The sequence below is a fragment of the Cataglyphis hispanica genome, chromosome 2, assembly GCF_021464435.1.
Source record: "Cataglyphis hispanica isolate Lineage 1 chromosome 2, ULB_Chis1_1.0, whole genome shotgun sequence".
Taxonomy (NCBI): Eukaryota; Metazoa; Arthropoda; class Insecta; order Hymenoptera; family Formicidae; genus Cataglyphis; species Cataglyphis hispanica.
Window position 1 is genome coordinate 11,017,087 of NC_065955.1, and position 13,034 is coordinate 11,030,120.

The following is a 13,034-nucleotide window of genomic DNA, read 5'->3' on the forward strand; positions in this document are numbered from 1 at the left end:
TAAGGAATACTTTTATTGTAGCTTAAATCTGAGAAATGTACAAAATATTAAAATAGCTGATCATGTTATGACTAGTTATATAATTATGATATAACGATTAAGGCACCTAATATGAAAGACGATATATAATTACGAAATATATATATATATATATATATATATATATATATATATATATATATATATATATGAATTAAGTAGTATGCAAATGGAAAACATCCAAGATTGTGCAAATATTAATAATATTAAATTAATATATCAATTGTGCCAAAATTTGTATCACTTTGTATTGAGCACACTATAAAGTTCGAGATATTTCCTAAGAATTGATGAGTTTTGCATTTCTTGGGCGAATCTTAAAATCGTAAAGTCTTCTACTTCTCGACTGTCTTTATAATTATCGCAATATTTATATTGATTTACAGCAACCAGATCCTTTCCTATTTCCTTGGTATATATATGGGTATCTTGCAATGTTACATGTGGCTTGTGTATGTAAATAGAATGATCTTCTAAAATGTTCATATCGGATTTCATCTTCTTTAACACTATCAATGTAGAATTGGCGTATTGTTTATTGTCAGCTTGTTGCGTGCAAAAAGTTGCAGTTTTTAGCTTATAACGGTCGGCTATCATCTTGGTCCGTTTGAAATCTGCCATCAGATCGATCATTGCGTGATGATATTTCAAAACTACAAATTCGTTCCATGAAAGAGTAATAGCATAAGCAACATTGTTGTATGTACGATATAAACAATCTGTCTCGAGAATCTCTCTTATGGTATTTTGATCGATCTCCGCAAGAGGAAAATTCCATGGTATCACGGTATATGTAAACTTCCAAAAGGAAGTCAAATCATTAGCCATTTCTTTTAACTTACTATTAAATTCATTTGAAATTCCAGAATCATAAATGATAAAATTATCCATTCCAATCAATGCATGGTAGCTAATGAAACTTATCATATCTGCTGACTGCATTGGTTTCATCAATGATTGCATCACGCACACTCCTATTCTACTATGGCTCAAGCTCCTTAGTTGCACTTTTATAGGAAAGATAGGTGCATAATTGAGATACTTGTTAGACTTTGTAACAAATGTTATTCCAGTAGGAGTCTCATTACTAGTATACATGCAAACAAAATGATACCCTCCGTATTTTGAATTTTCTAGGGTCACAGCAATTGCATTACCAATGGGGATAAATTTAAAACTTCCCAATATAGGTTTACTCTCATTCTCGAAGAAGACGAGACATTGTATGTTTGAAACACTGTTTATAGTACCGAGACCAATAGCTGCTATCTCTTTATTGTTAATACTGTATGCAGAATATATGTATAGATCATCCTCCAAGCGTTGCCAAGAGGGAATTGGTTCGTCAAATTTTGCATCGAATGTGGTAAATATCGGATTAAAACTCGTACAATTTGCATCTCTTTTTGGCCCAGGCTTACCAAAGTAATTGAAAACTTCTAAGACATACCTTAATCTGTTATATTCATGTCTGTAGATGAGCAGGGATATAAGACTTATTATCGCTGTCACAGCTAGGGCAGCCTGATAATATTTCCTCATATTGTCAATGTTGATTTTATTCTCATATAATACTGCAGAAATTTCTCAAATCTAAGATAAATTTCTTATATATAATGCAGTATTTTATCATCCTTATCATAAAATCATGTTTAGAGAACATTCTGAAAAAAAAAATATAAAAATATTAGATAATATATTTGTAACCATTGTTATGTGCGTATATAATTATGAATGTTTAAGTACTCTGTGATTGTAATTTCATCATTTTCATTTAGCTAGATATACATGTTGCTATTTTTCACCAATGATTTTCATAACCACAATCAATTGTTTATATTTTATTCGGCGCTAAATCTCTTATAAGTTCTAATCAGAGAATTATTACGTTATTTCGTATAAATTCACGGATATATATTTTTATGATTTACACCAATTTAATTACAAAATAAAAAGATGCGATTTCATACATATACATACAGCAAATTGCAGATATACGATACACTAGAGTGCAATCCTGCAGCCTGCAATCCTGCAGTGTGCAGTGATGCTGCTGAAATGATGCAGGATGCACTAATGCGCACGTCATGAACAATTTAAACATACCAATTTGGCTGTCGTAAAAGAAAAATATGTGTATATATATATGTACGTATATATATATATATATGTATACATATATATATATGATGTATGTATATATGTATGTGTGTGTATATATATAAAGGAAATAGATATTATAGATCTGTTTTTTATAGCTGAACTGGCTGAAATAGTTCAGAGTTCAGCGCTTATATTTTTTTCTTTTCAATATAGAGAGAAAAAGATTTCGTCTATTCTAAACATTTCGAATTCAAAGGGATGAGAGAGTATTCCAAATCTATCTTTTTTATTGCTCTTATTCTAATTGTTATATATGTATATAAATAAAAAATGTTATACACACTATTTTTCATTTGTTTTCTTTGACAGAGAAATAAAAAAAGCCTTTGCATTCTCATTTTCTCCAAAGAGAGAGAGAGAGAGAGAGAAAGTTTAAATAAAAAATAAACTGTGAATGTGTAGACTGCATGCAAATTCTTATATGCACTCTTAAATAATAACTTTAATGCTGTAATTTTTTTTTTCAAAAAAAATTTGGATTTGTATAATTCTCTTTCTCGTAATAATAAGTAATAATAATAAATTTTTATTCATTCAGTCATAATGATGTGATAAATGTAAATGGGAAAGTAGTGTAAGAGGAGAATGGAGAATGCTAATTCACAAAAAAGAATAGAAGAGAAAATTGACTGAATCTTCTATTAGTTCAGTCACACTTTTTATATTTATATAAACATTACACAATATATGTCCTTGTACTCGTCTCAGGAATTGTTATCACATAGTAAAAAAATAATTTATTTAAGAATGAGAAAAAGAAAGATAAGGATAATCTTTGTAACTTTTAAGTTTTACTCCATCCATAAAAGACTCATACAATCATTGCTTTGCATAATGTAATATATATGTTGAATAAATTTTTCCACAACTATTTATATATTACAAAGTCACAGTCTTTCCTTGTATACAATGTACCTTGTATTCAATGTATTCAATGTATATACATACATTGAATAAGAATCTATACAATTGCATATTGTTCATACAATAATTCCCGTACTTTATAATAATCTTCAGATATGCAGCCTTCCAATATTACCTTCCCAGCTTCGTGCTAAAATAAATACAAAATTATTTATATACATGTGATTATATACATTCTACATATAAGAATTGTCTGCATCACATATATTTTCTGCATTTAATATATTGAAAAGTACAGAAAACATCCTGATAAATCTATTATTATAATAACATCATGAAACAAACCCTTCGAACAGCGATAGTATTGTTACAACACCACAACACTCCTCCACTAAATTCAGATGGAATATTGCTTTTATTTAAAACTTGTTTAAAATCAGATAGTTTCAGTTCATTTATGAATGTTGTTTGATGACCTGGAACCTAAAACGCAAACGACATAAATTAAATAAGGAATATTGTCTAATCTATATATCTTTCTATTTGCAGCCTCTATATCTCACTTCATTCAATGGCAAGGGTTCCAAAGTCAATATTTTGTCACTTTCATTGATTGCGTTTTCGGATTCGGTATCGGCAACAGCGTCTCGACAAATTTGATCACGCGCCGTTATCATCGCATCTATCCACGCTACTTCGGAATCGCCTTTACCCTTCGAGAAATTCAGTCCACTGACTAGGGCATCGGTCAAACGCACCTATAAAAACAAAAATATATTTTATATGACAAAGTCTGATTTTTTACAACTAATTGAAATAAAAAATAAAACGAAAAATTTAAAAAGGATAACAAAGAATAATTTATAATCAGATTATTTAGTGTCAATGTGTAAAAACGATATATTTATTGTATTACTTGATAAATGTGTGTTTCTGTTGTGGCGTCCAGCGTCTCTCCTCTGCCTGGAATAAATACTCTTGCACCAGCACTTTGCGCCTGCTGCGCTAAAATCTCTGTGTCTTTAGGCGAACCTCTGACCAAGACTACTCTTCTTGGTCTTAGCTGTGCTAAAATCTTTTGCAGGGACTCTCCATCTGATCTGCCTTCAAAGTCTATGTAAGTTACTGCCGCGTTAACAGTCATCGTACGCGAAACTTGTACGCATTTTGTCGGAATATCCGTGGCTATTTCTGGATGATGACTGGCTTCTTCCTGCTTCATTTCTACATTTTCCTTATTATCTTCTACTTCAGGTGCTGTCTCTGCTATCTTATAATCTTCTGGTCTGTAATAATAAATATAGTAGAATAAAGATTATTTCCATAAAACACATGTAATTAAATATATTTATTCAAATAATATTAACACAGAAATTTTTTGTATTTATTAATTACTATTAAAACATAAATACATGTAAATAATTTTAACATTTTCTGTATTTCAATAATGTTGCGTACAGAGGTGTATGCAGATTTTTGAGATTAACAAAAGTGTATATGTCACTGCTTCAGAAGATTTGGCTATATTTTACATATGCTGTTGAGTAAATATATGTCTTTGTGGCATGTAAAAATATTCTTACTTTATGATTTCTCCGTATTCGTCTATTTTAATCTTCTCCTCCACAAATGGAAACATGGGATATTGCTTTTTACTTTGTTTAAAGAAACCAGGCTTACTCTCTTGCTTCACCAGTAAATCATGTTTTCCTCTTCCACCGCCAACTTCTATTTCGTCTTCTGATTCAGAACTCACATCTGCAGTTTCCCTAATAAAACATTGCAAAATCAAGTAAGATGTAAATGGAACTGAATGAGATAAGTAAATGTATATATACATACATTTGTTCCTGTTTCATTTGCTCTTGCTTTAGTTTTTGTCTTTTCTGATATTCTTCCAGTTCAATACCTTCTAGTTTCACTCGCCTCCTGACTTCAAGGGTAATGTTTCGATTTCCTCCTTTTTCCACTAAATCTCTAGCAAGTGTACCAGGAGATGTTCTACTCGTTAATATAATACTGTTTTGTGGATTAGTGCACCATTGGAGAAATAATTCTCGAGAGAATCCACACTCCATGTCTGGAGTACTTGCAAGAACCACCTAAATATAGCATTTAAAATTATCTTACAAATAAATTATTTAAGATGTGAGATGTATATGTATACACATGAATTATGTAAATTTTATTCTTTTACCTTTGGACTTGGAACTTGGTTTAATTCAACCATACTATGACAAAGTTGCAAATGTTTAAATTGAAATGGATTGTTGCGTGCACCTTCAAAGCTCCTCATTAATTTATCACTCATCCATTCGATTTGTGATTTTGCAAATTCTACAACATTATAGCTCACATTATTAAGAAGGGCTAATGAGTAGGCAAGTAAACCTGATTCCTTATTACGCCACAATTGATCCAACATATGTGCCAATTCCAGTACACGACCAGCAGTATCTACACTGACTAATACATTACCACCACCTCGCAATGTTTGCAGGATATTAGCTAAACAAAAATATAAATAAATTGTTGAAATATCTTAAATATTTTTATTTTAATTTCAATAGAAAATATGAAATTTACTCATCAACTTCTCATCTCTTGTCCTTCGCCTAGCTTGCTGATATGTAGCATTGAATGCATCTGTTATCAATAATGATGGTCTTTGCAATCTCTCTAATTCACAACCATTTAAGTGACGTTCTTTTTTATGATTGAAATCAACTGCATATATTATATCCTCTTCTCCAACTTTCACAATTTTCCAAATTGTTCCACCAATCATGTGTCCTGCTGGCAAAGGTGTCAATGTAACACCATAGCCTTTACCTTTCATTGATATGCTTTGATTATATTTTAGCTGTACAATTTTATCAAATGCAGCATCAACATCATCCAAAGTAAATAAATCAAAATCTTCCATATTGTGACGGGACTGTAATATGAGAATAATATTTTTGAATTATCTTATAATTAATTTGAAATATATTGAAATTTTTATACTTTTATACGTTAAAGTTGCATACCTGATACATATCATACATAAACATTTGGCCCATTTTGTAGACAGGTATTGTAGCATATATGGGACAAGTCAAGCCACATTTACCTACCAGATATGGTAATGCACCTAAATGTAATGGATCTGGATATGAAAGTAATACCGCATCTATTTGATTGACATGTCTAAAAATATAATCATTATATTATATTTTATTATAGTAACACACAATGTTTTTTGCGAGACATTACCTTTTCAATTCTTTTATGAAATCCTGATCAAAATTTTCATCCCAACCACAATCCAATAATATTCTCAATTCGTCAACTTGTAATATGTAACAAGGAGGAGATTCGTCCATCGCCCCAGAAACAGCGTGAAGTTTTATAATAGATGTCATTTTGTAACTATTTTTATCGTATTATAAATCTATGCAGTATAAATTATGCTATAGATGTCTAGAGTCTATAATATCAATCAATTCTTTCATTCTTCATAAATTTTGTTCGCTCGTACTATAGCTTTAGTAAATAAAATGAAAATTTTTACATGCCATTTAGATTTTCATTACAATATTATATTGCACTCAGACTATTCATCAGAATTTGCAGCGATAATATAATATGTTAGAGAACAATCTGATCAAAATATAAGGTTTGTATATAAATTTGTAGATGCATAAATAAATTGATCACAAATTGATTCGGCATGTCTTTCGGAATAATAAGATCTGTTCGCGCGTTTAGCTAGCACTGCCCCACTGCTGCCCACTATTCTAAACGAATAAATTGCAAGTTGATTGGTTATTCGAGAAATGACGCTATCATCGGGACAAAAAATTCTTAACCCGGATTGGTCAATATAAGAATATGGATTAGAAATCCAGCTTTATGTTGCATATATAAGTGAGCCGAGTTGTCTATCCATGTGTTTCTTTTATATGATATGTGTCAAGACTATCTGGAACCATGCCAAAGTTCTTATATGCCCAGAAAATGACAGCGCCAATAAGAAACGCTGCTCATCGAGCGCGAACGGACACAACATTTGGATTGTTTGCCCGGCGAGACTGCCAGCATCCTCAAAGAACCGCCAATATTATTAATCTCACCGGGAATTCCTCAGTGGCATCGCGAGAATACCAAGTATTTATTTTTACGTGATATATTATCGCGATGTACTCTCTTATTTCACATTAATGATCGTGTTATTACTTGTTTGAAGACTGCTTTCCATCTCAGAAAAAATTTACGATTAAATAAAACATGTGATTTAAAATGAGATCTCGTTATTCACTGTTATATCATACTAATATAGATTATGAAATGTAAGTCCTATTAATTCCACAATTGTCCTCAAGTTAGTAATTACTTGTATTACACATTGAATTACACAATCATCGGTAATAAGAAAGAGATACGATATATAATTTAGTAATAGACAAAACAATTAGTGTTGATAAAAATTTTAATATAAAAATTCATTAAAAGTAAGAAAATATTAATTCGTATTCTATAGTTCTATACAAAGTTTGTATAAAAAAATCACTTCTGATGCAACCACACAATTTTACACAATATATTTGCAACGTTTTTTAATAATATGATAGATGATTCGTGAAAATAGAGGACATTGCTATAGATAAAAATAAAGCCAAGTTAATTTTTTCAAAGAATACACAGAAATCATAACGATCTTTTAATCTGCAATACTTCTGCAATTTTTTTGCTAAATTCTTCTTGGCTTTTTATTTGGATCTTTACTTCTATCCATATTAATATATTCAATCATTGAGCATTTAACTCACAAAGAATTATATGTGTTAAGTTGCACAATCCAATTTCGCCGCAGATTTAGTATGTAAATTAGCTGGATCCATCAAATGAAAAAAGTTTGAACATGGATCCGAAATAAGAGAACGGAACTTATTTGGGTTTTGTATAGGTATACTAGGCTACTCTAAATGTTCTTTTTCTTTGAAAAATACTAGTATATAAAAATCTTTTAAAAACATTAGCACATTGATGATGTATAAATCATCCTGTGATAGTGTAATGTGATAAGACATATTAGAATACATATAATCATATTTATTAGATATCCCCAAAATATTAGCAATTATTTCTTCAAATTGTTTGCGTTTATATTCTAAATCATTGCACATTACTACAATAGTTCTTAAATTGATTCTGTCTGGTTTATTACCATCTATAAAGTATATCAATGAGTGAATTTACCACCAATACCATCAATAACAAATTCTCCGCCACTAAGATATAAATTATGTCCTAAGAGATGACATGTAAAATAATAAATAAATATAAGAAAAAAAAAAGATCACAGACTTTGCATACTTCTGCCAGTAATCTGTATTCCTATTAGGAATCCTCCTCCTTATTATTATTATCTACTATTATTATCTATTATTATTATCTACTTATTATTATCTACTATTTATCTTGTTATTGATGATATCTTTGGGATATTTAAATGTAATAAGTTCAATGAGCTTGTCATCATTCCAACACTGAAGATAAAATTAGTAGTATTAACATCAGAACAATCAAAACTATCACAGGATATAATACTTGGATAAACTATTGGTCCAGTCTTTTTTAAAATATCCAATGGAATTGAATAATACTTTTATAAAAATTAATATTTTAAATGTATTATACATACATATGCCAAAAAAACAAAATAGGTATGAAAGATCAGCATCTTGAAATTCAAAATCAATCTGTTTTATGCGTTTGAAAACAAAAATAAAATTTAGATTTTTTTACATTTATGCCTTCAAAAAATTATACTGTTCTAATTTTAAGTTGTTACATATAGAAATAATATTCACGTTATTAATTTTCATCCATTCTTGCGCAATTTGGGACAAATCAAATTTTTCTTTCTTTACTTTTTCAATTCTTAGATTGATATTTCCAACTAATTTCAAAAAATTTTGCTTTGATAGTTTATAAATCAAATGTAATGGTAGTTCAGTAAAACGATCTAAGCAACCAGCCAAACAAAGATCTTGTAATAGTCTAAGGCCTAATTCCTGTGCTAGCAACCAAATATCAATTATATTTTCCGGTAACAAATAGTATCTCTGGAGTGTAAGTGTTACATTTTCTATTAAATCTACTGCGAACAGAACGCTTAATTCCAATAACAACAAAAGATGTTCGACATAATCTTCATTATATATCTTTTGTACAACATCATATTTATCATTGTTAATCCAATTTATAAAATCCTGTAAAATAAAAATTATCATCTTTCATTTCAATTATACAATAAAGTAGTCTCGTATCAATATACTAATTGTATCTATTGTATCAACACGTACACCACACATATTGTAATCACATTAATTTTAACAATTTTTTTTTTTAACGCAGTTAACAATTATAGTTAACTAACGCGGTTAACTAACTGGAAACAAGTAGAAGGAATGTCATAATTGATAATATGTTCCAACGAAAGATAATCTGCATAAGTTGTAGAAAGAAGCACGGCAAAGTATCGGCTCTTATTGATCAGTTTTTTCTTATCAGTCTTAAATCGCACCGTTTAAAGAAGCAATGTCACAGTGTCCTCAGTTTGACTCTCTTGATCTGTCATGTTTGTTAATAACAAATATTACACAAATATTACAATTATCGACACAAGATGCATCCGAAGATCATTTATTAATATTGATTACTAGTCATATATTAATATTGATCATAGCACATTAGAATCGTCACAAATTTTGTATGCCCTTTTCCGTTAAAATAATATTTGATCAGTATATTGTTACTTGCAGAATACAACACACGTGTGCCCGAGTCTGGAGAGAATTGAACTGTTGAGCAGTGTGTTGTTCGGGCCGGATTTTTTCGCGTATGCGCGCCAAACGCGATATCAGTACAGTGCTTAGTTGAATAAAAAGAAGTGCCATTAATTAACCGCACAAAAATATTATATAGCTTTGCATTTTTAAATTCTCTAATTTTAATTGTTTTACTGCTCCTTTTCTTTGTGAATCCATTTTTAATAAATTTAAATTTATTCTACTTAATCTATCCTGCACTTATCGCCAGGCCCGCTAAGGCTAAGACTTGCCCCCAAATACTTTTCTTACATACACCGCTGGTTTGGTTGCCATTCTACCCCGAATGCGTGAAAAAATCTGTCCCAAACAACAACACTGCTGGTGAGGGCCAATTCACCATTTTGGTTAAGTTAATCGACGGTTAAAATCAGCAGGGTGGCAACAAAAAATAGAGATGAAGGAAAACCAAGCATTCTTATCATTTCAGTTGCCACCCTGCTGATTTTAACCGTGATGAAATTGGTCCTGAGAGACAATGTTGCTCGATTGCCGGATAAAATCACAAGATAAAATCTACAATCAACAATATTGTTTTATTAATTATTTATTTACTTTTTAATTTAAAAAAAAAGTTTAATGCGCTATATATGTGTGTGTGCATAAAATCATAGCTCCATAAAGTTAGTAGCCGGTCAACAGTGTTTGTTTTATGAGAGTGATTCGCACTTCGCATGTAGCAGCCAAATCAAGAAGAAGACTTCGCACGTGGATCTCTATAGTTTTGAATCCAGAGATCTTCTTAATCGTCTACTACGCATTCAAATAACTTTAATTGAAAAGTAACTGCGTGTATAAGATAATTATTATTATCTTCGATACATTTCTTTAGATAGCTTGTAAAAAAGTAGGTAAGATATTTGAGATTTATTTGATAAAAAGCTTAAATAGTAATGTATATGATCAATTTTGCAAAGTTGTATACAAACAAGAAAAGTATTCAAACTGATAAACTATATTTTTATATTATTTGATTATATATGTTTATAGATGATTTTTACGTTTTACATGTATGTTTAACTATAACTATATCATAACACTATTAACTAATATAATTAGATTTAATAAATAAAAAAAAATTTTTCTTTAACCTAATCTCTTCCACCAAACTCCAATGATTTTAATTCAGCTAGTAAGATTGAAATCTACAAGATTTCTAATTATATAATTTATTCCTAATACAATTTTTTTTTGCTGTGCCAAATAACAAAAAATTAATAATTTCATCTATATTAATAAAATAGATATTACTCTTTAGGTTATCACTGAGTAAGTTATTGGAGTTTGGTTGAAGTAACTTTCAATCTAAGATAAATACTCAAGATTTATAATAAATATATAGTATAAAATTAAAAATTTTCAGATTTTAAGATGTCTGAAGCAAAAGATAAATTGGATACTGCAGAAGCAACAAATACTACTTCAGATATTAAATCTACAATAGATAATCAAAATACAGATAAAAAGATACCATGCATTATTGTACTTGGGATGGCTGGTGCAGGCAAAACATCATTTGTTTCCAGACTTGTTTCTAGATTGTATGATATAGGAAAACCATATGTTGTTAATTTAGATCCTGCTTGTAAAGAAGTTCCATATTCTGCTAATATAGGTAACTGCCACTTAATAAAATGTTATATTTACATATTTGATATTTTGTACAAATTAATAATTTGACAATATTTAATATATATTACTTTTAATCTTGCATTCAATATTGCTTTTATTATTATGCTTTTGATCTAGCAAGAACTATGTACTTCTCACATTTAATAATATTTGATTTAAAAAGAGCTATTTTTTTCAGATATAAGAGACACTGTAAATTACAAAGAAGTAATGAAACAATATAAATTAGGTCCTAATGGTGGCATAGTTACAAGTTTAAATCTTTTTACTACAAAATTCCATCAAGTTATCGAACTTATTAACAAAGCTAGTGAAGAGCATAATTTTGTTGTTTTTGACACACCAGGACAAATTGAGGTCTTTACATGGTCAGCCAGTGGTTCGATCATAACAGAAGCATTAGCATCTCAATTCCCAACCATTGTAATATATGTAGTGGATACTGCGAGAAGCGTTAAACCTATCACGTTCATGTCCAATATGTTGTATGCTTGTTCTATACTTTATAAAACCAAATTGCCTTTTATTGTAGTCATGAATAAGGTTTGTAAAACTATGATATATTTATGATATCTTTATTTATTATACGTTAATTTTTGGACAATGTGGATATCAGCTAAACATTGATGCACGATTAATTTATTTTAGATTGATATTGTTGAGCACAGTTATGCAATAGATTGGATGCGTAATTTTGAAACTTTTCAAGAAGAACTTGATATGGAAAGTGGTTACATCAGCAATTTAACACGTAGTATGGCACTTGCACTAGATGAATTTTATGCTCACTTGCAATGTTGTGGTGTTTCTGCAGTAACAGGCACTGGAATTGACGAATTTCTCAAACTAGTTGAAGATGCTGTGCAGAAATATGAAACGTAAGAAATGCTATATAGGTATATGCTTTCAGGATGTACATATATATTGTTACAATTAAATGCTACGTTGAATGATATTGAATAATTTTTATTTCTTGCAATATAAATAATAGCTTGTTTTATTTTCAAAGTGATTACAGACCAAAATGGAAAAAAATTAAGGAAGAGAGGAATGCACAACAACAAAAAACGGAAAAAGAACAGTTAGAGAAGATTGGTAAAAAAGCAATGGGAGAAGATGTATCATTAGTGTCAACAGTTAGCAGTGGTCGCGAAACCTCTGAGATTTATCTGAAACATGCATGTAATGAATCAAGCGAAGACGAAGATGGAACAGAAAACAAAGAAGATGAAGATGAAGAAAAGAAAGAAATGGAGTCATTTAAAAGTTTTTTGGAAAGACATAAAACAAAACAAATTAAACGAAAGAATCAGGAATCTGAAGCTAGTACAAGTAAAAAAAGCGATAATGTTGACTCCATTTAATTTTATATGTATAAAATATGTATAAAATATATATAAAATATGTATAAAATATATATAAAATATATATAAAATACTTTTTGATTAAAGAATTATGCTG

General features: G+C 29.7%; 3 protein-coding genes and 1 long non-coding RNA gene across 9 annotated transcripts; 1 reads left to right on the top strand and 3 right to left on the bottom strand.

Moving 5' to 3' along the window:
- Positions 1-166: 166 nt before the first annotated feature.
- On the bottom strand, positions 167-2,178 carry LOC126858878 (uncharacterized). 3 transcript variants are annotated; one of them, XM_050609526.1, is made up of 2 exons: positions 2,020-2,178; positions 167-1,703 (listed from the first exon to the last, which is right to left on the bottom strand). In XM_050609526.1, exon 2 carries the CDS (start codon positions 1,579-1,581, stop codon positions 280-282), a length of 1,302 nt encoding a protein of 433 aa, XP_050465483.1. In that variant the 5' UTR covers positions 1,582-1,703; positions 2,020-2,178; the 3' UTR covers positions 167-279. The 3 variants fall into 3 exon arrangements, with proteins under 3 accessions (XP_050465483.1, XP_050465485.1, XP_050465484.1); XM_050609528.1 differs by having other exon boundaries at positions 2,010-2,173; XM_050609527.1 differs by lacking the exon at positions 2,020-2,178 and adding an exon at positions 1,786-2,003.
- A 793-nt stretch (positions 2,179-2,971) lies between these two features.
- LOC126858877 (probable cleavage and polyadenylation specificity factor subunit 2) lies at positions 2,972-6,817 on the bottom strand. Of its 2 annotated transcripts, XM_050609525.1 has the most exons (11): positions 6,624-6,817; positions 6,322-6,535; positions 6,096-6,255; positions 5,653-6,004; positions 5,264-5,574; positions 4,909-5,168; positions 4,650-4,835; positions 3,983-4,352; positions 3,630-3,824; positions 3,412-3,549; positions 2,972-3,256 (listed from the first exon to the last, which is right to left on the bottom strand). In XM_050609525.1, the coding sequence occupies exons 2-11, from the start codon at positions 6,468-6,470 to the stop codon at positions 3,164-3,166; spliced, it is 2,214 nt and encodes a 737-aa protein (XP_050465482.1). In that variant the 5' UTR covers positions 6,471-6,535; positions 6,624-6,817; the 3' UTR covers positions 2,972-3,163. The 2 variants fall into 2 exon arrangements, with proteins under 2 accessions (XP_050465482.1, XP_050465481.1); XM_050609524.1 differs by having other exon boundaries at positions 6,322-6,817.
- A 210-nt stretch (positions 6,818-7,027) lies between these two features.
- Positions 7,028-13,030, top strand: LOC126858879 (GPN-loop GTPase 1). Of its 3 annotated transcripts, none has more exons than XM_050609531.1 (5): positions 7,028-7,215; positions 11,305-11,556; positions 11,752-12,116; positions 12,222-12,451; positions 12,583-13,030. In XM_050609531.1, exons 2-5 carry the CDS (start codon positions 11,313-11,315, stop codon positions 12,935-12,937), a joined length of 1,194 nt encoding a protein of 397 aa, XP_050465488.1. In that variant the 5' UTR covers positions 7,028-7,215; positions 11,305-11,312; the 3' UTR covers positions 12,938-13,030. The 3 variants fall into 3 exon arrangements, with proteins under 3 accessions (XP_050465488.1, XP_050465487.1, XP_050465486.1); XM_050609530.1 differs by lacking the exon at positions 7,028-7,215 and adding an exon at positions 10,290-10,788; XM_050609529.1 differs by lacking the exon at positions 7,028-7,215 and adding an exon at positions 10,291-10,792.
- Positions 9,129-10,260, bottom strand: LOC126858883 (uncharacterized). Its single transcript, XR_007688727.1, has 2 exons — positions 9,417-10,260; positions 9,129-9,323 (listed from the first exon to the last, which is right to left on the bottom strand). It is a non-coding gene; the product is annotated as an uncharacterized LOC126858883 (long non-coding RNA).
- Positions 13,031-13,034: the final 4 nt, after the last annotated feature.